Genomic DNA, 24643 nt, shown 5'->3' with positions numbered 1-24643 from the left:
TGAAAAAAAATATGATTTTTTATTTTTACGGCTCTACGTTTTAAACTTCTATGAAACACTTGGGGGTTCAAAGTACTCACCACACATCTAGATAAGTTCCTTAGGGGGTCTAGTTACCAAAATGTTGTCACTTGTGGGGGGTTTCCACTGTTTAGGCGCAACAGGGCCTCTCCAAATGCAACATGGTGTCCGATCTTAATTCCAGCCAATTTTGCGTTGAAAAAGTAAAATGGCGCTCCTTCCCTTCCGAGATCTGCCATGCGCCCAAACAGTGGTTTACCCCCACATATGGGGTATCAGCATACTCAGGACAATTTGCACAATAATGTTTGGGGTCCAATTTGTCCTGATACCATTGGTAAAATAAAAAATTGGGGGAAAAAGATCACTTTTGTGGAAAAACTATGATTTTTTATTTTTATGGCTCTATGTTATAAACTTCTGTGAAGCACTTGGGGGTTCAAAGTGCTCACAACACATCTAGATAAGTTTCTTCTGGGGTCTACTTTCCAAAATGGTGTTACTTGTGGGGGAGTTTCACTGTTTAGGCACATGAGGGGATCTCCAAACGCGACATGGCGTCCGATCTCAAATCCAACCAATTTTGCATTGAAAAGTCAAACTGCACTCCTTCCCTTCCGAGCTCTGTCATGCACCCAAACAGTAGTTTACCTGCACATATTGGGTATCAGCGTAGTCAAGACAAATTGCACAACAACTTTTGGGGTAAATAAAAAAATTTTTGGTCTGAATTAAATTTTTTGTGAAAGAAAGTTAAATGTTAATTTTCTTTAAACATTTGAAAAATTCCTGTGAAGCACCTAAAGGGTTAATAAACATCTTAAATGTGGTTTTCAGCACATTGAGGGGTGCAATTTTTAGAATGGTGTCACTTTTGGGTATGTTCTATCATATAGACCCCTCAAAGTGACTTCAAATGTGAGGTGGTCCCTAAAAAAAAGATGGTGTTGTAAAAATGAGAAATCGCTGTTTAACTTTTAACCCGTATTAAGTATGTTGTGTGGCATATCTCTGTGATTTAAGTGCATTCAAAAGTTGGAAAATTGCAAAATTTTCAACATTTTCGACAAATTTCCATTTTTTTTCACAAATAATAGCAAGTCATATCAAAGAAATTTTACCACTAACATGAAGTGCAATATGTCTTGAAAAAACTGAGTCAGAATCACCAGAATCCATTGAAAGTTTCCAGAGTTATTACCTCATAAAGAGACAGTGGTCAGAATTGTAAAAATTGGCTTGGTCATTAACATGCAAACCACCCTCGGGGGTAAAGGGGTTAAATGCATCTGCAGCGCCCCAGAGTCCTGGTCGTTGCAGTATCATGGCTCAGCCACTAAGGGGGGCCATGGTGCGTTCGATGGCACTGAAGGAGTTCTCTGAGCAGGTATCACAGTCACCAATACATTTCACAGCTGGGCCTCCGGGGGGAGCTAAGGGTGCTATTCATTAGGCCACTCCCCACCATAGTGGGTAAACTGGGGGTCAGGCAGGAAGTTAGAGAGAACGCTGACGGGATTGAACGGAGCAACACCCTGTGGCAGGGGGTGTTGTGAAGGGAGAGACTGTAGGGTCTCTGCCAGGGGTGGGATCCTGGCAGAGGCTTGGCATTGAAAGAACGTAACGGGTCCGCGCAGGCTCCTGGAAGCGGCGGGACTCAAGAAAGGACTAGAAGCGAGATAGATTGTGCTGAGTGAGAAACGAAGTCAAGCGAAAGGAGATACCAGTGAGGGTTGTGCTGAAAGAGGCAGCACCTTACTGAGGCGCACTACCGGTGGCCGGAACGCCGAGGAGGTAAAGAGTTTCAAGCCATACCTCAGACCTACGGCAGGGCAGTTAGCTTTAGGCGGACTGTCTCACGCATCACCCAGGAAGGCAAAGGGGGGTACCAACAGGAGAGGGGCGCAGATAGAGTCCCGGAAGATCTCCGAGCCTCCCCGTCATACGGGTGCGTTCCTACCATAGTATCTGGAGGGACGAGGAAGATCATTGCGAATTAAGTTGTTGTGAGGGAACACGAGAAACAGACACAACAGTTGTGGGGTACTTTCCGTAAGCACAGCAGGGAAGGACTGCAACACATAGCGCTAGAAGGAAGGCACCGATTTCCACCTGCAAGGAGAGCTCTGGAAGTGCCATTGGACCGGCCGGACTTGCGCAGCCTGGTGAGCCGTATTCTGGACTGAGGACCCAGAGAGCTTCAGTAAAGAGGTAAAGAGACTGCAACCTGGTGTCCTCGTTATTTACCGCGACCAGCACCCCACAACTGCACCGCTACACCGTTACTACACCACTTATTGTACCGGACGTCCCCCACTGACAGACAGGGCCACGGACCGGGTCTAGCCACCGTGACAACCCCAGGACTGAGACCTAGAGGCCTGGCTCCGGGTACCCCTCGGCCCTGCGGCGGTGTGGGGGCGCTACAACTTGGCGTCACGAACAGGATCTACTTAAGCCTGAAGAATCAGGTCATGTGTGCCTAGAGACTGTGATTTACTGTGCTTTATTGCAAGATTGTGCTGCGCCATTAGCCGCCAAAAGTTCCCGCCAAAAGGCGCCGCCATTGCTACACCCCAGGAGAAGGAGAGTGTGTTATGGGCGGAGACTCCCAGTGTGGCGCGAGAAATGGCTACCGCCCCCTGCACTTCTGGCTGCAAAGAGATGACCTGCCCCAGAGCAGAAGAGAAACACCCCTTGATATGCAACGGCGAGAAGCTGGCGACGGAGAAGCTCGACCTCGGAGAAATGGCGGAGTTAGGTGCATGCACTGCCACCGACTATCAGGCAGCGATGATGAACGGCGAGTGCCTGAGCGAGGAAGAAGTGGTTCAGGCCTGCCCTTCTTCACCGGAGATGGACCGGAAGCCTGCGGATCCGACAGCGGAGTTACGTTCACCAATCCCGACCTCGGAGTTAGAGGAGGAGGAACCACAGCCAGCGGAGCCGAATCCGAGCATCCCATTGGAGGAGCCCCGGTCCGGGCTGCAGCAGATTCCAGCGTCTTTGTTAACGGACCGGAGCGGCACCGATGGAACCACATCAGGCGCAGGTATGGGCGGCGCCCCTACTCCCCTGGACGGTTCTGCTCTCCCGACCGATCCTCCCCACAACAGTAACCCCGCGTTTACAATCGACCGAGCGGTTCTCACCCCCGGTGCGTTGGGGAAGTTGTTACCACCATTGCCAACCAGGTGGGGAGAGCCCATAGAAATGGACCCAGGAGGGGTGATGTTCCGATGGGATGTTCCCTGGGTCGAGCAGGATGGGATTCCAATGGAAGGTCTCACTATTGCGATACTTACCTGGGACCAATACAAACAATGCGTGCTCCAGCATTGGGGACAGCGCACCGAAGTTGAAAGACGGGAACTGCAGAGCAAAAAAATGATCTATGATGGGACGGATGCTGTCAGGCGAGGGACGGTGGCGGCATTCCACCCAAAGAAGGGGTGGGGTTCCATTTGGGAATCGGGTCTACCTACTGGCATCTTCGTTGCCGGCTACGATGTGGAGACCCCCTGCTGTGATCGAGAAGGTGAACCACTCCGGGAGGGGGATCAGGTGACATATACCCGCCACTGGAACACACAAGGATGGCGTGCCCGGAAAGTTCAGCGATGCGAGTCTGAGAGAATGGCACCTGCGGCCCCAACTGTGGTCAATCCAGGGCTGCCAGATCTTGTTACTGTTTCTACTGTACGCTTTGTAGCAGCTCCTGAACTTGCCGACAGAGTTAGGCTTCAAATTCAGACAGCAGGCGACCAGGTGGTCCCTGCGGAGCTTGCCGCTGGTGTCCGTGCTACAGTGGCCGGGGTTCAGGAGCCCAAGCCACCAGAAAAAGAATAAACCTCGATACCATGAAAATGTAAATAGTTAACTGTTCATTCCTTTAACTGTTCCTGTTTGCTACTAAACCCGTCTAGGGTTAAAGGTGACCCCTTGTTGACCCGGGGCCACTATTGTTGTTCTCAAAGTTTTGCACAAGTTTAAAAAACTGCAGAAATCATGAACTGCGCATGATTCAAACTTTCCTTTGTAAATAGTTGCACCTTCTTAAGGGTGCTCCCTACTGGTTTTAGCCAAAAGACACTTTGCGAAGATTCCTTCTCTACTGGTTTTAGTTAAAGACACTTTGCGAAGAAACCTTTCCTACTAGTCTTAGTTAAAGACACTTTGTGAAGATCCCGGGCTGGAACTTTGCATAAGACTGGTAGGCTGAGAAGACGAGCTACCTCAGAAAGACTTGGTCCCCTCTTAAAGGGGATGTGACGAAGTAAATTTGAAAGAGATACTGTTACCGAACAGTAATGCAATAATGATGCCTTGAAAAAGAAAAATGTAACTGTTTTACATGCCGAGTTATATGTGTTGAAGTTGTTGAAATGTGAAATCTGAATAATGTTTTGTAGAAAGGAAAGATGCAGAGAGCCCGTAGGGGTAGATGTAGAAGCCTGCATAGCTGAAAGTAAAAGAAGTAATAATGAAGGTGAGGATAGAAGGTAAACCCCGCGTCCCCATTGAAAAGTTACTTTGTTACTAAGGACAGAGAGTGAACCCGTAGGGGTTAGAGAGTGAGTCCTTAAAGGAGCCGAGTAGAGCGGGCTCAGAGTTCTTTAAACGAAAGGAATGTTATGTCTATACTGTGTATAGTAGCGAAAGGCAGTAGGCCCTGGCTGAACAGGGCGGTCCTGTAAAAGAAAGGAGAGGCAGTAGGTCTGGTGCCGTAGGGACAGGCGGTCCTGCAGGTTCACAAGAAGGAGAATGTAAAGTTGAAATGCCTTATAATGTGATTATAGGAAGGCCTTTGATAGACTAAGAGTGTGAGTTTCTTAAAGGCAATGTTAAGTTATTGTTCCAAAAATTGCACTAAGTAGAATACCCGGTTGGGTAACAGAAGTTATTTATGCTCTGTAATTTATAATGTTGATTATGTTTGTAACGTTAAAAGTGTCCTCACCTCCCATAAAGGGAAGCTTACTTAAGTATACTTACTGTTATTTGCACTCAACAAAATTGTATGTCTTTTTGCTAACCTGTATTGTTGTTTTTCTTCCCAGTCCCGGAGTACTGTGTTTAACCAGGGGGGAGTGCAGCGCCCCAGAGTCCTGGTCGTTGCAGTATCATGGCTCAGCCACTAAGGGGGGCCATGGTGCGTTCGATGGCACTGAAGGAGTTCTCTGAGCAGGTATCACAGTCACCAATACATTTCACAGCTGGGCCTCCGGGGGGAGCTAAGGGTGCTATTCATTAGGCCACTCCCCACCATAGTGGGTAAACTGGGGGTCAGGCAGGAAGTTAGAGAGAACGCTGACGGGATTGAACGGAGCAACACCCTGTGGCAGGGGGTGTTGTGAAGGGAGAGACTGTAGGGTCTCTGCCAGGGGTGGGATCCTGGCAGAGGCTTGGCATTGAAAGAACGTAACGGGTCCGCGCAGGCTCCTGGAAGCGGCGGGACTCAAGAAAGGACTAGAAGCGAGATAGATTGTGCTGAGTGAGAAACGAAGTCAAGCGAAAGGAGATACCAGTGAGGGTTGTGCTGAAAGAGGCAGCACCTTACTGAGGCGCACTACCGGTGGCCGGAACGCCGAGGAGGTAAAGAGTTTCAAGCCATACCTCAGACCTACGGCAGGGCAGTTAGCTTTAGGCGGACTGTCTCACGCATCACCCAGGAAGGCAAAGGGGGGTACCAACAGGAGAGGGGCGCAGATAGAGTCCCGGAAGATCTCCGAGCCTCCCCGTCATACGGGTGCGTTCCTACCATAGTATCTGGAGGGACGAGGAAGATCATTGCGAATTAAGTTGTTGTGAGGGAACACGAGAAACAGACACAACAGTTGTGGGGTACTTTCCGTAAGCACAGCAGGGAAGGACTGCAACACATAGCGCTAGAAGGAAGGCACCGATTTCCACCTGCAAGGAGAGCTCTGGAAGTGCCATTGGACCGGCCGGACTTGCGCAGCCTGGTGAGCCGTATTCTGGACTGAGGACCCAGAGAGCTTCAGTAAAGAGGTAAAGAGACTGCAACCTGGTGTCCTCGTTATTTACCGCGACCAGCACCCCACAACTGCACCGCTACACCGTTACTACACCACTTATTGTACCGGACGTCCCCCACTGACAGACAGGGCCACGGACCGGGTCTAGCCACCGTGACAACCCCAGGACTGAGACCTAGAGGCCTGGCTCCGGGTACCCCTCGGCCCTGCGGCGGTGTGGGGGCGCTCCACATCCTTATTGTTCATCTTGAAACAGCCTCACCGCTAGTTTTCAGGGAGTCCTGTATTTCAGCTGATGTTATTTGTGGGTTTTTCTTAGCATCCTGAACAATTTTCCTGGCAGTTGTGGATGACATTTTTGTTGGTCTTTCTGACCTTGGATTTGTTATTACAGAGCCCCTGATTTTCCATTTGTTAATCACAGTTTGAACGCTTCTAACTGGCATTATCAATTCCTTGGATATCTTTTTGTATCTCTTTCCTGTTTTATACAGTTCAACTACCTTTTCCTGTAGATCCGTTGACAATTCTTTTGCTTTCCCCATGACTCACAATCCAGAAATGTTAGTGGCTGGATGAAAGATGCAAGAGTCTGCCTGGATCCCAGAAACTCACTCAACTTTTAAGCACACACACTGATTACAAGCCAACAGGTCACTGGTGAGGATGATATCTTTAGTAGGCAATCAAACACATTTGTGTCAACTTCTGTGCATGTTTTCAGGCCAAAATCACCAGGGTATGTGAACTTTTGATCCGGGTCATTTGGATGTTTTGGTTGTCATTATGATTTAAAAAGAGAAAACAGTACTTTGACAATAAATGGCTTCACCCAACTACTAACCATGAGTGGAGAAAAAGTTTTGGTGTTATCAATCATATTCTCTGAAAAGAGGCCAAGAAAGCAAAAATTCTGCCGGGTATGTAAACTTTTGAGCACAGCTGTATGTTAGCACGCTCGGGTGTTATCCGAGTGTCTTGGGTGTGCTCGTATATTATATTCGAATCCCACGGCTGCATGATTTGCGGCTGTTAGACAGCAACAACACGTGGGGATTGTGTAACAAACAGGCAATTCCCATATGTGTCAAGACTATCAAACATTAACAAATGCAGTTGCGGGGACTCGAACATAAAGTAAGAGCAAGCCCAGATGTTTGGATAAGACGTTATCCAAGCACGTTCACCCGTCTCTGTAGGAATATGTAAAAAAGTCTACGATATGGTATATATTCCTTTTTGCTATGGAAGCCTATAGGTGGTGTTCCTTTTGAACTGCAGGCCTGCACAGTTTAATGTGTTGCATCCAACCATTGGAGGACTATGTCACAGGGAACTTCTCCCAGCTTATAAAGTATGTCGAAAGGAGACTTACAAGTGATGTGAATAGGGTTTTAGTGATCTGAAATTTAGCAATTCCTAAGTTTATAATATATATTTAAAGGAGATGTTTTGGCACTTCTGTGTCCCCACTGAAGAGGAAGGGATACCAGGATGTGACGACACCAACCCTTCTCCTTTATCACCTGGCATAAAACCAAATGATAAAAGCAGACTTTTTTAATTCTACAAATCCTGCAGTGCCATGAGTTAGGAAAAGAAAAAAATAATTTATTTAGGAAATGCAATTGTCCCATCCACTTTAAAGGGATTCTCTATTATAGCACAGGACAGCATTTCAATAGGATGAGCTATAATTGCAGATTTTGAGGGACTGACCATTGGGATCCCACTGATTGCTAGGATGAAGAAATATCTGAGCTCTGTGTATTTTTCCTCAGTTTCCCATCTGTCAAAGTGCACCTCCATGTTATTCACTTGAATTATTTTTTGCGATTGTCCCTGCTGTCAGACCCCCACTTATCGGCTAGTAATGGCATATATTTGTGATAAGAATAGAAAACCCCTCTAAGAAATTTACAACATACAAATAACATGTAATATATGTCATATTGTAGATAGAAGCTTTACAGGAAGTGCTGGAGAAACTCAAAAGCAAAAGGATTCTTCCTCTGGACAAAAAGCAGGGATGGGTGCCTTCGGTAAGTGGTGACTATTGCACATTGCATTTAGTAAAAGTAATAGAAATAAAGTAATCTGACAATTAAATATTCAAAAATGTAACCCCCAAAATTATTCTGTTTGTTTTACTTTACCTTTTCAATAAAGAAGAATGGCAAACTGTTATCTTCTTACTTTAAAGTTGTAGACATAGTCTTGAAAATGCATGGCAAGAATTTATAAAATTAACCCAATATTTTAAAAAACACAACAATTTTTAAAATAACTTTCCCAAAATATATCATAAATCATACTTTAAGAAAATGCTAAATCTGTTATATCTCCAGTCAACTGTGCATTGTAGCCCAAAATGTATCCCCTATAACCATTGATGGTATGTATTTCTCAGTTACATGCAAATTGTCTCTTGGTGATCGGAAGAAGACTTGAACTCTAAAGCGCCACCTATAGGGAGTAGCAATCCCAAAAGTCAAGAACGCTCCTTTAACCCCTTCACGACATGTGCCGTACTAGTACTGCGCATGTCGTGTCTCCCCTTTGATGAGGGCTCCGGCGCTGAGCCCACATCAAAGTCATGTCAGCTGTTTTGTATAGCTGACGTGCGCACAATAGCGGCAGGTGGAATCGCGATCCACTCACCGCTATTAACTAGTTAAATGCCGCTGTCAAACGCTTACAACGGCATCTAACTACTGCTTCTGGCCATCGGGCTGGAAATGTGCGCATCGCTGACCCCCGTCATGTGTACGGGGGTCAGCGATGTGTTGGCATGACAACCTGAGGAGACCTCTATGGTTATTGATGCCGGCTTGCTGTGAGCGCTACCCTGTGGTCGGCGCTCATAGCAAGCCTGTAATTCAGTTGCATAGGAGCGATCTGATGATCGCTCCTATGTAGCAGAGCCGATCCAGTTGTGCCAGCTTCTAGTCTCCCATGGAAGCTATTGAAGCATGGCAAAAGTTAAAAAAAAAATGTTTAAAAAAAATATGAAAAAAATTTAAAAAATAAAAGTTTACCCCCCCTTTGGCCCCATTCAAAATAAAACAATAAAAAAAATCAAACAAACACATATTTGGTATCGACGCGTTCAGAATCGCCTGATCTATCAATTAAAAAAAAACGATTAACCTGATCGCTAAACGGCGTGGAGAGAAAAAAATTCAAAATGCCAGAATTACGTTTTTTTGGTCGCCGCGACATTGCATTAAAATGCAATAACGGGCGATCAAAAGAATGTATCTGTACAAAAGTGGTATCATTAAAAACGTCAGCTCGGCACGCAAAAAATAAGCCCTCACCTGACCCCAGATCCCGAAAAATGGAAACGCTACGGGTATCGGAAAACGGCGCAATTGTTTTTTTTTTTTTTTGTTTTTTTTAGCAAAGTTTGGATTTTGTTTTCACCACTTAGATAAAAAAATAACCTAGACATGTTTGGTGTCTATGATCTCGTAATGACGTGGAGAATAACAATGACAGGTCAGTTTTAGTATTCAGTGAACCTAGGAAAAAAGCCAAACAAAAAACAAGTGTGGGACTGCACATTTTTTGCAATTTCACCACACTTGAAATTTTTTTCTCGTTTTCTAGTGTAAGACATGGTAAAACCAATGGTGTCGTTCTAAAAGTAAAATTTGTGCCGCAAAAAATAAGCCCTCACATGGCCATATTGAAGGAAAAATAAAAAAGTTATGGCTCTGGGAAGGAGGCCAGCGAAAAATGAAAACGCAAAAACGAAAAGGGCTGTGTCTTGAAGGGGTTTGAGCCTTGCCATATACTGTATATACTTGAGTATAAGTCGACAAGAGTATAAGTCGAGACCCCTAACTTTGCCAAAAAAAACTGGGAAAACTTAATGACTCGAGTATAAGCCTAGGGTGGGAAATGCAGCAGCTACTGGTAAATGTCAAAAATAAAAATAGGTACCAATAAAAGTAAAATTAATTGAGACATCAGTAGGTTAAGTGTTTTTGAATATCCATATTGAATCAGGAGCCCCATATAATACTCCATACAGTTCATGATGGGCCCCATAAGATGCTCCATACAAAATATGCCCCCTATAATGTTCCATAAAGTTTATGATGGGCCTTATAAGATGCTCCATAGAGACATTTGCCCCATACAGTGCTGCATGAAGGTTAATAAGGGCCCCATAAGATGCTCCATAGAGACATTTGCCCCATTTAATGCTGCACAAATGTTTATTATGGCCCCATAAGATGCTCCATAGAGACATTTGCCCCATATAATGCTGCACAAATGTTGATTATGGCCCCATAAGATGCTCCATAGAGATATTTGCCCGAAATATACTGCTGCACAAATGGTGATTATGGCCACATAAGATGCTACATAGACACATTTGCCCCATACAGTGCTGCATAAAGGTTAATAAGGTTAATAAGGGCCCCATAAGATGCTCCATAGAGATATTTGGCCAACATAATACTGCACAAATGCTGATTATGGCCCCATAAGATGCTCCATAGAGATATTTGCCCAATATGCTGTTGCTGCGATTAAAAAAAATAAAAATAAAAATGAGATACTCACCTCTCGTCGCTCAGGCCCCCAGCACTTGCAATATTGACCTGTCCTCGTTCCACCACCGGGCTCCATCTTCAGTGTCCTCTGCACTGATGTTCAGGCAGAGGGCGCGCAATAACTACGTCATCGCACCCTCTGACCTGAGCGTCACAGCAGAGCAGGTACGGACTGGGGCTGAAATTCAGTCCTGGCATTCAAAATCACACAGGCCCATGTTGTCCCCGTCCCCATGAACCAGAGGGGATATAGATTACTAATATTACCCTGGATGTTGGAAAGGAAGATTTTCTACAAGACCAATATGTCTAATGATACCCATGGCCTGTTGGGGTAAGTGACGGAGTCAGCGACTTTGTGCTTCATCACAAATCTTAACAATATGGGTGTCTTGAGAACAACAATTCTGTTAACAACGTAGCAGACAAGGCAGCCCATGACCAGACAGGCCCTTCTGGCATTTGCCAGAATTGCCAGATGGCCAGTCCGCCCCTGCAGCAGAGGATGCGGAAGACGGAGCCCGGCGGTGGAACGAGGACAGCGAGGATGTGAATATCGCGCAATGCTGCTCACCCTCCCCATTATACTGACTTGCGCCTGGCGCGGTCCCTGGCAGCTTCCCTGATGGTCTTCTCCGGGCGCTGACAGCTTCTTCCAGCATTGAGCTGTCACCGGTACTGCTCATTACAGTAATGAATATGCCTCTCCACCCTTATGGGAGTGGAGTCTCGTCCATATTCATTACTGTAATGAGCAGTACCATGAGCCCGCTCAATGCTGGAAGAAGCTGCGCCCGGAGACCATCAGAGATGCAGGGACCGCGCCAGGAGCAGGTGAGTATGTCACAGCCGCCGCTCCCCCTCCCCCGCCGACCCCCTGGGACAATGACTCAATGACACCTGCTGCCGCTAATAACAGTGAAAACAGGAGTGGATGATGGGAATATTCATCAGCCGCTCCTGCGCTGAAAATAAGTAATAAAAAAAAACACGCGTGGGCTCCTCCCTATTTTTGATAACCAGCCAGGCAAAAATCACAGCTGGGGGCTACAACCCTCAGCTGTCAGCGTTAGCAAGGTTGGTTATCAAGAATAGAGGGGTCCCCACGCTGTTTTTTTATTTAAATAAATAATTTTAAAAACAGCAAAGGGTTGCTCCCCACTTTTGACAACCAGCCTTGCTAATGCTGACAGCTGGGGGCTGGTAAAACTCAGTCACCGGCTGTGAGTTTTGCCTGGATGGTTATCAAAAATAGGGGGGAGCATATGCAGGTTTTTTTTCTTAATTATTTATTAACAGCGCAGGAGCGGTTGATGAATATTCCCATCATCTGTCTCTGCTCTCACTGTTATTAGCGGCAGCGGGTGTCAGATGATGGGAGCAGTTGTTCCATCAGCTGACACCAGTGACCGGAGGTAAACTTTATACCTCCGATCACAGCTGAGCACTCACGCTGTCTTTTGACAGCGTGGGAACCGCGCCTTTCTGACTGGCGGGGATGATTTTTATGTCGCAGGTCTGTAGGCCAATACAACAGAACTCCGGCACTACAGTGTCTAGTTCTGGGACTTCCGTTAGGCCGTTAGGGGATCTTTAACTTTACTTCCGCCGACGGAGTAGGGAGCAGCGGAATGCCATGGGGGACGTGCAGCGCCCCAGAGTCCTGGTCGTTGCAGTAATGTCGCTCTGCCACTAAGGGGAGTGATGTTACGTCTGACTGCACTAAAGGAGTTCACCTGACCAGGTAACACTCACACTACACTTCACACTCCGGCCACCAGGGGGAGTGGTTCTATCTAGTAGGCCACTCCTCACACTCTGGTAAAACTGGGGGTTGGACAGGAAGACGGGGAGAAGTAACTGGGAAGAGCCACAGAGAGGACCTGTCAGGGATGGGATCCTGACAGATTCCTAAGAAAGGACAAGAAGCGAGGTTTATTGTGCTAAGTGAGGAAACGGGAATACAGCAAAGAGGTGATAGGACCAGAAGGAGTCGTGCTGTAAGATCAAGGCAACATCCTTCTGAGGCGCAAACAGTCGGTGGCCGGAACGCCGAGAAAGTAAGAGACTTTAAGCATTACTTCAAACCACGGCAGGGCAGCTAATTATAGGTTGGCTGTCTCACTTAAACACCTAAGCAGACAACGGAGGCAGCTGCGGGAGAGGGGCGACTCTAGAGTCCCGGAAGAACTCCAGGCCTACCCCGTCATACGGGTGCGTCCTAGCCGTAACATCTGGGGGACGGAGAGAAAACGAACATCAGAGACAGACAGAATAAGTTGTGAGGACTATCCCGGGGTGCTCAGCAGGGAAGGACTACAACACACAGGCGCTAGAAGGTAGACACTGATTCCCACCTGAAAAGGGAACTCCGGATGTGCCGTTGGACCGGCTGGTCTCAGCCAGCCCAGTTAACAGTGCTCTGGATTGGGTACCTCCAAACCTTCAGTAAAAAGGTAAAGAGACTGCAACCTGGTATCCTCGTTATTTACTGTGACCAGCACTGCACCGCACTACCACCACCATCCACATCTTTCATTGGGCGCCCCTCAGCAGGGTCACCGGGTATAGCCACCGTGACAACCCCAGAGCAGAGACCCAGAGGCCCGGTACCGGGTACCCCTCGGCCCTGCGGCAGTGGGGGCGCTGCAGACGCATCTCTGGGGGCCCTGTGATCGCCATTACCAGCAATTACAGCTATCATCATCCAGTCTACTGTTCTGGGGTGTCATGGATTTCTAATTGACCATCATTACTGAGATAATTGATTAGGAGGCGGGGAGAGGCGAGGGCTTGTGCTATGGGTACTGCTTCCCGCCAATAGAAATAGCAGCAGCCATCTTAATTTACCTAAGGAACGCCATCTTGCAGCATATTGCAGACCCCATTTCACCACTATTACTGTTGTGCATCCTTATTATCCCCTATTTCTGCTTATTAACCCTGCCCTTTCCTAAAAAACAGTTACATGTGCCATCTTGTGTTCAGTTAGGCTAGTTAACCCCTAATTGCCTGCAGGGCTAACAGGCTATCTATAATTCTATCTTCTGTCACTGCCCCCCTGATGGAGAACCCCAAAAAATAAAAAAAACAAGGTTAAGTAAAGGAAGTAAGGAAGTTTAACACAAGTTAAATTATATCAAGACCAACAAAAGAAACCGACTGACTGATGAACAAAGAAGTCACTAAGCAGGTAAGTTAAATAAATAGTTTTTGGTTAATTAAATACAGTTATATATTACAATTATACATTTTCATTATTAAAACTATACATATCGCAAAATTATGGTTTTTTTCTCAAAGTGACACGCCACCCGAGTTATGCTCGTTTTTTGGGCGAATTTTGACACCAAGTTCAAAAGTTTGCCCATCACTGATATAGTGGCTCTGTGAAATGGTATCCAATGACCATTCATGCCAAATTAGACATCTAGATAATTTCTGTATTGAATTTTAGGGCATATAAAGGTACAGTAGAGATTCCTAGACACTTCTATGGGTGCTGTGTTAGGGACCTGAACATCTCTACAGTTGCACAGAGGCTTAAATGGCCACTGTACTTTCAGACACATACGTGATTTCATTTAAAGATACAACGGCAATCCGTAATTTACTTCAACTAAAAATTATGTTGTCCTATCCCTGACAAATCTCTCCAAAGTGTCAGACACTGTCACTTTCTGTTGTCAAGTATTACCTACTTCTAGCAGCAGACACACATTGGTCTTGATAAAACACAGTGGATCTACACCAGCAGATGACGTGGCTCCCAAAACCATCACTGATTGTGTAAACTTCACACTAGACCTCAAGCAGCTTGGATTGTATGCCTCTCTACTCTTCCTCCAGACTCTGGAACCTTGATTTCCAGATGAAATGCAAAATTTACTTTCATTTGAAAACAACACATTGGACAACTGAACAACAGTCCAGTTCGTTTTCTCCTTGGCCCAGGTAAGACGCTTTTGGTGTTGTCTATTGGTCATGGGTGGCTTGACACAAAGAATGTGATACTTCTAGCCCAGGTCCTGGATACGCCAATGACTCCAGCAGCAGTCCACTCCTTGTGAATCTCCCCCAAATTTTTGAATGGCCTTTTCTTAACACTCCTTTTAAGGCTGCGGTTATCCCGGTTGCTTGTGCACCTTTTTCTACAACACTTTTTCCTTCCATTTTTTCTTTCCATTAATATGCTTGGATACTGTGAACAGTCAGCTTCATTAGCAATGACCTTTGTGACTTACCCTCCTTGTGGAGTATGTCAATGACTACCTTCTGGACATCTGTCAAGTCAGTAGTCTTCCTCATGATTGTAGAGCCTACTCAAACAGACTAAGGGACCTTTTTATATGCTTAGGAAGCCTTTGCAGGTGTTTTTAGTTAATTATTCTAATTTACTGAGATAATGACTTTTGGGTTTTCATAGGCTGCAAGCCATAATCATCAACATTAACAGAAATAAACACTTGAAATAGATCACTCTGCTTGTAATGACTCTATATAATATATGAGTTTCACTTTTTGCATTGAAGAACTGAAATAAATTAACTTTTTGATGATATTCTAATTTAGTGAGAAGCACTTGTATAATTTACTCATAAATATTATTATGAAAAAAAAACAATAAAAGTACATATATTTGGTTTTGCTGTGTCCAGAACGACCCGACCTATAAAACTATTCCACCAGTTAACCCCTTTAGTGAACAGCGTAAAAAAATAAAGTGCGAGGCAAAAAACTATGCTTCATCATCATACCACCAAACAAAAAGTGGAATATTAAGCAACCAAAAGCACGAATGTAAATAAAAATGATATTGCTGAAAACGTCATCCTGTCCCGTAAGAATCTAGCTGCCATACAGCTCCATCAGAAGAAAAATAAAAAAGTTACAGCTCTCAGAATAAAGCAATGCAAAAATAATTATTTTTTCTGTTTGTTTTAAACATCTTTTTATTAAGTTTAATATAATTAACAACTCAGATACATTAATTAAGAGATAAAGTTGTGGGAACATACAGAGTATTGGAAGTCATCTGTTCATTTCTACAATAACATATCATTGTAAGGCCACTTCATAATGGAAACAGTAAGAACAATATTCATCTATAGTGCAGTCGATGGCCGACGGGGTATAGCAACATAAAGACTACCTATAAGGAAGGAGTTATACATTCACCACAATAATTTTTATGTAATAAATTTTGAAGAAATAAAAATTAAAGAAGAGAAGAAAAAGGGGGGGAGGGGAAGGGTTAGGGGATTCTCCCAAAGTGGAGAGAACAGCCAGCCTGTCAAGAAATACCAAGAGGTGAGATACTATTGTGCATCAGAACATTTGTTATTAGTTTGCAGTAGCATCTAAGGATCCCAAGGAAACCTAGGGGTTAATAATGGCCAAGTATTCATTACTAGTTCTGAAAGCTTTCCATGGAGCCCATGTTAAATAGAATCTATCTTGTGAGAAGTAGGTGTATGCTGAGATTTCTTCTATATAGAATAGTTGATCAGCCTTATTAACCCAGTCCAAGAGGCTCGGACAGCTTGTGGTCAACCAATGAACTGGGATTAGGAGTTTGGCTGCCAAGAGAAGAAATGCCAATAGGGATTTATTTTTACATTTTGATTTGTCCCCCTTCCAGTTTAGGAAAATGAGTGTCAGGGATGGAGGTTGTAGTAATTTACAAATGTCAGTTGTGTATTTCAACACTTCCTTCCAAAAAGTTTGTATTTGTTCACAGGACCACCACAAGTGTAGAAAAGTTCCAGTATCCCTAGAGCATCTCCAACAGGTTGATGCGGTCTTAGGGTACCATAGATGGGACAATGTTGGGGTAGTGTACCATCTAGTAATGATTTTGTATGAGTTTTCTTGTACTCTAATACAGCTTGAGGGTCCATGTGAATTTTTATATATTTGAACCACCTCCCAATCTTGAAATTCAATACCTAAGTCTTTCTGCCAACTACAAATATAAGCTCATTTGAGTGGAGATGTATTCACTATGATCACTTGGTATAGCTTGGCCAAAACTTTCTTCGGTGGATTACTTTGTACTAAGAGTTGTTCGAAAGTTGTCAGTTCTCTATGGAAGTGGCCAGTCTTAAGGTAGTGTCTCAAGGCATTTTTAAGCCTATTATGGTGGAGGAAGTTTAATTGAAGTTGGGGAAACTTCGACTGCAACTCCGATAACGGGGGTAGTGTGCCGTCAGTCAGTATACATTCTAAATTATCTCTGATCTTATATAGGGGATCTGACGCTAAGGGCATAGAATCTTTCGGGTAAAGCTCAGGTAAATCCGCCACTCTAACCAGTGGAGAGGGCAGAGGCATCAGTAATTGCGCATGTCTCGACCATGTTCTAATAATATTTTTGGAAATTGCGTTTGAGATTTTGATTTTGTGAATAAAATCTTTGGAAGCATGGACAATAGCATGTAAGGGCACTGAAATTGTGGTATCAACAATCTGTGTCCAATGCTTCTGGGCATCTCCTCTCCACCAATCGACCACTAAAGATAATGTCGCCGCATCATGGTACTTTTGAGGGTCTGGAGCTCCCATGCTCCCCCTAGACTTAGGAAGTGAAAGCGTCGCGTAATTGATTCTGGGTCTAGAATCCCTCCAAATATATCTTCCAAACATCGAGCGCACCTTTGAAAAGAATGCGCTGGGTACATTTATTGGTAACATTCTGGAAATGTAACTAAATTTAGGGAGTATAAAACCCTTCAAAAGATTCTTCCTTCCTATCCAAGAGACATAGGGGGCTCTCCACGACTTCATCAATTCAATGGTATTATTTAGAAGTGGGGTGTAATTAAGTGAGAAAAGTAAATGCCAATGTGGGTTCAGTTTAATTCCTAAGTATTTGATGAATTTCGAGTTCCATTTTATTGGAAATTTAGTTGTGATATTTCGAATGGTGTTCTGTTTGACATTTATGCTCATTGTCTCTGATTTGTCTAGAATTATTTTAAAATTGGAGAGGGTCCCAAACTTCTCAAACAATCCCAATACCGCTGGAATCTCTTTAACAGGGTTGGTCAGTGTTAGAAGTAAGTCATCAGCAAAAGCTGCTACAGTATGGGTCGATCCCTCCACCTGAACTCCCCCAATGTCTGGGTGCTATCTAATGGACTGGATTAAAGTTTTGATCGATAAGACAAACAGTGTTGGAGATAGGGGGCAACCCTGTCGCGTGCCGTTCTTAATTTCAAAGGGGGCGGAGAGGTCCCCATTTACCCTCACTTTTGCGGTAGGGGAATTATACATTTGAAATATAGTGTTTATTAGAACCGAAGGGAAGCCAAAGCGTCCCAGCGTCTCCCGCATGAAGGTCCAGTCTACCCTGTCGAACGCCTTTTCGGCATCTGTACTCAACAGAACCAGCGGCCCACCATGAATGAGAGAACGCTGCATTAAATAGAGTATTTTCAAAGAATTGTCTCTCCCTTCTCTGCCCTTCACAAATCCCGTTTGCTCTGGCATTACCAGAGAGTCTAATATCTGATTTATTCAATTGGCGATCATCTTTGCAAATAACACTGGGGAACACAATTTTTTAAGAGTTAGGTCAGACAACTGTTCTTAATTAATTTTTGGATGCTGAATCCAGAAATGATCTCAGTTTTTCTCTATCACGTCAAGTTTTTGAAGTATAGGATTTTTGTCTTCTCAAAAATATGTAAACTACTGTACCTAAAAAGTGTTTTTGTTTTTTTTTAAATAGTACAAATATGAACAAAAAATGAAATATATAAGAAATAGGCATGACAAATATGTTTTTTAACACTATCATGTTTTTTACAAAGGATATATATATATGTAAGTATTTAAGGTAAAAATGTACATTTATAGCTTTTTCTGGAGTGTTTAACTTGAGGACAATCACGTTTGATGCTCCAGCAATAGTCAGCCATCATATGTACATCCCATGCACACTATGTGAGGGGCCCATGGCTTATCTTGATCACCGAGTTTTACTTTAAAATATGCAAAATATGCTTGTTTGACAAATGCACTGATGTTTGCCCTTTGAACTGGAATGGTGAAAACAGTACAAATATAGCAGAAGGAGTCAGGGTTGTTTAGGCATTTACGACGAGAGGAAGAAGGAGCAGACATGATCTGAAACAAAGGAAATATGTACATATGTAAATAAAACACTGAGATGGAAAGTTACAAGCTTTGAAAACTAACAAAGAAAAAAATCATAAAAGATATAAATTACAACTAAGCGCCGAATGTAAAGAGAAAAGCTATCACAAATCCTATTTATTCCTACTATGATAAATTTTTTGTGTAAAGATATTGATAATTATGACGTATTGGGAGCTGCACACACCTCTCACCACACTGTCTCAGTTGTGACTACTCTTACAAGTTGCCACGTAGCTCTATATGAGTCGAATTGTAATCAGATAACAAGTCTTATTACAGATATCAGTGCAATTGTGCTTCTCTGGCAGGTAAGTTGTGGAGGAAAAACTTGACGTGCTAGAAAAAAACTGACTACATTTTTGGAATCAGCATGCCAATTTTAGTATAAATCAGCTCAAAAACCTAACTCAACAGAATTTTTTTTTCAAATTGTTCCCCAGTGATTTGAGATCGTTGTTTAGGAGAGAGATCGGTCTGTAGTTGCTACATATTTCAGGGTCTTTACCTTCCTTGTGTATAAGAGAAATATGAGCCTCTAATGTTTGTTTAGAAAAGGGAGCCCCTTCTAATGTTTTATTAAAAAATAATTATTTTTTCTATAAAATATTTTTTATTGTGTAAGGCTAGTTTCACATTTGCGTTTAAAAACGCAGCGTTTAAAACGCAAATGCAGGTGGTGAAAAAAACGCATGTAAACGCGTGTAAACGCTGCGTTTTTTAGACGAATGCGTTTTTTCATGCGGTAAAAAAAACGCGGCGTTTTGACGCGTTTACATGCGTTTTTTCCTGTGTTTGCGTTTTTGAAACGCATGCTGAGACGTGTGTGACAGCTGCCAATCATCAAAATCATCTTGAAAACCCACTATAAATAGAAATAGCTAGAGTTAGGGTTAGGGGTAGGGGTAGGGTTAGGGTTTGGATTCCTTTATCACCTTGATGGTTAGGGTTAGGATCCCTTTATCACCTTGATGGTGGGGGGTGGCTTATCAGGGTTAGGGTTAGGATCCCTTTATCACCTTGATGGTGGGGGGTGACTTATCAGGGTTAGGGTTAGGGGTAGGGGTAGGATCTCTTTATCACCTTGATGGTGGGGGTGGCTTATCAGGGTTTGGGTTAGGGTTAGGATCCCTTTATCATCTTGATGGTGGGGGGTGGCTTATCAGGGTTAGGGTTAGGGTTACAGGTAGGGTTAGGATCCCTTTATCGCCTTGATGGTGGGGGGTGGCTTATCAGGGTTAGGGTTAGGGTTAAGATCCCTTTATCACCTTGATGGTGGGGGGTGGCTTATCAGGGTTAGGGTTAGGGTTAGGATCCCTTTATCACCTTGATGGTGGGGGGTGGCTTATCAGGGTTAGGGTTAGGGTTAGGATCCCTTTATCACCTTGATGGTTGGGGGTGGCTTATCAGGGTTAGGGTTAGGGTTAGGATCCCTTTATCACCTTGATGGTGGGGGGTGGCTTATCAGGGTTAGGGTTAGGGGTAGGGGTAGGGTTAGGATCTCTTTATCACCTTGATGGTGGGGGGTGGCTTATCAGGGTTAGGGTTAGGGTTAGGGTTAGGATCCCTTTATCACCTTGATGGTGGGAGGTGGCTTATCAGGGTTAGGGTTAGGGTTAGGATCCCTTTATCACCTTGATGGTGGGGGGTGGCTTATCAGGGTTAGGGTTAAGGTACCTTCACACGAAACGACTTTGTAACGATATCGCTAGCGATCCGTGACGTTGCAGCGTCCTGGCTAGCGATATCGTTTAGTTTGACACGCAGCAGCGATCAGGATCCTGCTGTGATGTCGCTGGTCGCTGAATAAAGTTCAGAACTTTATTTGGTCGTCCGATCGCCATGTATCGTTGTGTTTGACAGCAAAAGCAACGATACCAACGATATTTTACACTGGTAGCCAGGGTAAACATCGGGTTACTAATCGCAGGGCCGCGCTTAGTAACCCGATGTTTACCCTGGCTACCAGTGTAAAATGTAAAAAAACCAAACAGTACATACTTACATTCGCATCCCCCGCCGTCTGCTTCCCACACTGACTGAGCGCCGCAAAGTGAAAGTGAAAGCACAGCACAGCGGTGACGTCACCGCTGTGCCCTGCTACTGCCGGCGCTCAGTCAGTCAGTGCAGGAAGCGGACGCCGGGGGACGCGCAGGTGAGTATGTACTGTTTTTTTTTTTTACATTTTACGCTGGTAACCAGGGTAAACATCGGGTTACTAAGCGCGGCCCTGCGCTTAGCAACACGATGTTTACCCTGGTTACCCGGGGACCTCGGCATCGTTGGTCGCTGGAGAGCGGTCTGTGTGACAGCTCTCCAGCGATCAAACAGCGACGCTGCAGCGATCGGCATCGTTGTCGCTATCGCTGCAGCGTCGTTTCGTGTGAAGGTACCTTTAGGGTTAGGATCCCTTTATCACCTTGATGGTGGGGGGTGGCTTATCAGGGTTAGGGTTAGGATCCCTTTATCACCTTGATGGTGGGGGGTGGCTTATCAGGGTTAGGGTTGGGGTTAGGGGTAGGGTTAGGGTTAGGGTTTGGATCCCTTTATCACCTTGATGGTGGGGGGTGGCTTATCAGGGTTAGGGTTAGGGTTAGGATCCCTTTATCACCTTGATGGTTGGGGGTGGCTTATCAGTGTGTATTCTTGTTTTTTTCTATTGAAACGCATGCATTTAAAACACAACCAAATGCATGTGCTTAAAAACGCATGCGTTTACATAGACAGCAATACGTTTTTTGCGGCAAAAAAATGCCTCTAGAAATTACATGTTGCATTTCTGCAACCAAACGCAAGCATAGAAAAGACGCATGCGTCGTCAAACGCGGCAAAACGCATACAAAAAAACGCATGCGTTTTTAATGTTAAATATAGGAAAAAAAGCATGCTTTTTTTTGCGCTAAAACGCAGCGGCAAAAAACGCAAATGTGAAACCAGCCTAAGAGCGCCAAAACATAAAAAAAAACTGTATAAACAAGGTATAACTGTAATCGTTCTGACCCGAAGAATAAAACTGACTTATCAATTTTACTCCACGCAGAACAGCATTAAAAAAGGACAAAAAATAATTCCAGCATTGTTGTTTTTGTTTATTCTGCCACCCAAGAATCGGAATAGAATGCAATCAAAAAATGTCATGAGCACCAAAATGGTACCAATAAAAACATCAACTTGACCAGCAGAAAACAAGCCTTCACATGACTTTGTCAGCATAAATATGGAAAAATTATAGCTCTCAAAATATGGAGATGCAAAAAACTTGTTTTGGAAAAAGCATCTTTTAGTGTAGTCATCTAAATGTTTATACGCACTAGGAACTTCTGCCTCCCAAAGATCGCAGTAAGGCTCCGCTCACATTTATCCTGCGCTCTACACTTACAGTGGGGAAAAAAAGTATTTAGTCAGCCACCAATTGTGCAAGTTCTCCCATTTAAAAAGATGAGAGGCCTGTAATTGACATCATAGGTAGACCACAACTATGAGAGTCAAAATTGAGAAAACAAATCCAGAAAATCACCATGTCTGATTTGGTGAGATTTAATTTGTAAATTATGGTGGAAAATAAGTATTTAGGGTATGTGCACACGTTGCGGATTTGCTGCGGATCCGCAGCGTTTTTTGAGGTGCAGAAACGCTGCAGATCTGCAATTGATTTACAGTACAATGTAAATCAATGAGAAAAAAAAATGCTGTGCACACTTTGCGGAAAATCCGCTGCGGAAACGCTGTGGTTTAAAAGAAGTAGCATGTCACTTCTTTTTTGTGAATCTGCAGCGTTTTTGTACCCACTCCATTATAGAAAACCGCAGGGGTAAAAACCGCAGCAAATCTGCAAGAAAACCGCAGCAAAAACGCACAAAAAAACGCTGCGGAACCGCACAAAAACCGCAGGTGCGTTTTCTGCCAGGAGAGACAGAATCCGCACCAGAAATTCCTAAGCCTAATCCGCAACGTGTGCACATAGCCTTAGTCCTGTAACTTCTTCTTTAAGAGGCTCATCTGTCCTCCACTCATTACCTACCTTTGGTAACAGCACCTGTTGATCTCTTGGTTTATCTTTTTGTTTCCATTAGTGTGATGCTGGAGAGCAATGTGCAATAAGGAAAGGAGCACGAATTGGGAAGCTGTGTAATTGTCCGAGAGGAACTTCTTGTAATTTCTATATTCTCAAATGTTTGTAAGCAAAGTAACTGAGCTATGATGGGTAAGACACTTGATGAAAGCAGAAGCAAGATGAGATGTATTGATTTATCACATGTTCGGTTTTCACTATCATCCCGTGACATGTCTAAAGAAGAAATACCTAGATTGTTCAGTGGATTCACTCCCCTACTTTTAACTGGGAAGGATTCAAATGAAAGGCTTCTTTTCACATTCACTGTATTGTTATCCTCCATGTACATATCATTGTATCAAATGTTGGTTTGCTAAAGATCTTGGAAAAACGTGGGTGTAAGACTGAATATATGTCATGTTTTTTGCTCTGAAATGTTTTTAAAATAAATTTAAGTACTGTATAACATTTCATGATGAGTTATTATTTAGAGCTCATTAACATTGCATGTACAGTGATGTGGAAACCTGTATGGAAAGCTTTTGGAGAAACTCAAAAGGTTTCACACGTTTGCCAATTTTGAGCAAATCAGAGAGTAGATCAATTGGAGACAAGGGCACACAACCAGTGTCTGATAGTGTACGTGGATTGTCTGATTTCAGATGCTCAGTCACGAGTCTTTATTACATCCACAAAGGTATGAAAACGAGTATGACTTTACATTACTTAAGGAAGATGATATTTTAATTGGGGCAAGAAAGTATTTTAATTGTAAATTATGGATTCTGCTGTGCTTGAAACTTCTGTCCAGTTTCCTATGCCTTCGGTAACAAAGAAAACTTAACACAAAGACACCTCTATATCAGATACAACGCCCTGTATTATTGGTTTCATGAATAACACTTATAAAGCTAATATTAAAAATATTAAATATATTAAATTATCAAAGATATATAAGTTGCCTGAATTATAATCAAACCAAAATATAAATATTTACCATGGCAATTCCTTCCCTTTTACTATTGTGACAAAGTCACTGGTTAAGTACTGGAGGGGAGATATGTGTCACCTCGCTTAATGGCGTCAGTGATATAAAGGGAGTGTATTTTCCTCCAGCACACTAAAGTGTCGTGAGGCTTAAAGGGAATCTGTCACCCCAAAAATCGTATATGAGCTAAGGCCACCGGTATCAGGGGCTTATCTACAGCATTCTGCAATGCTGTAGATAAGCCCCCGATGTATCCTGAAAGATAAGAAAAACAAAATGGATTATACTCACCAAGGGGCGGTCCGGGTCTGATGGGCGTCGCGGTACGATGGGCCTCTCTGACCTTTCCCGGCACCTGCGCACTGCATTACTTTGCCCTCAACAGGGCAGACAAAGTATGCCTTCGCCAGAGCCGCGGCAGGAAGACAAAAAGAGGACATCATCGTATGAATATAGGAGGCGCCGGACCCGGACCGCGACGCCCATCGGTCCCGGACCGCAGCGGGACAGCCCCTGGGTGAGTATAATATAACCTGTTTTTCTTACCTTTCAGGTTACATCGGGGGCTTATCTACAGCATTACAGAATGCTGTAGATAAGCCCCTGATGCCGGTGGCCTTAGCTCATATACGATTTTTGGGATGACAGATTCCCTTTAAGCTAAAGTTGTATAAATGGGCTGGTTTTTTGTAGACATTCATAGAGCATGTGGGAGAATGTCCACCTTATCTTTACCTGCAGAGCCGGCATCGCCATGTGCTGAAAGGACCTGCTTGATTTCACAGTCACATGATCAGTCATATGAGTGAGGAGTCACATGGTCTGGGCTTAATTGGCTGAACTCCAGGGGCAG

General features: G+C 44.0%; 1 protein-coding gene across 1 annotated transcript in view; it reads left to right on the top strand.

Moving 5' to 3' along the window:
- The window catches only part of LOC143765438 (cocaine- and amphetamine-regulated transcript protein-like), a 28511-nt gene extending 5254 nt beyond the window's left edge, over positions 1–23257 (top strand). Inside the window, exons 2-3 of the mRNA XM_077252142.1 lie at positions 7979–8062; positions 22822–23257. Coding sequence (XP_077108257.1) covers positions 7979–8062; positions 22822–22929 — 192 coding nt within the window. The 3' untranslated portion in view covers positions 22930–23257. The remainder of the gene's footprint in view (positions 1–7978; positions 8063–22821) is intronic.
- The last annotated feature ends 1386 nt before the right edge of the window (positions 23258–24643 follow it).

The sequence above is a fragment of the Ranitomeya variabilis genome, chromosome 1 (genome assembly GCF_051348905.1).
Source record: "Ranitomeya variabilis isolate aRanVar5 chromosome 1, aRanVar5.hap1, whole genome shotgun sequence".
Taxonomy (NCBI): domain Eukaryota; kingdom Metazoa; phylum Chordata; class Amphibia; order Anura; family Dendrobatidae; genus Ranitomeya; species Ranitomeya variabilis.
This window is presented reverse-complemented; position numbering and strand designations above follow the sequence as displayed.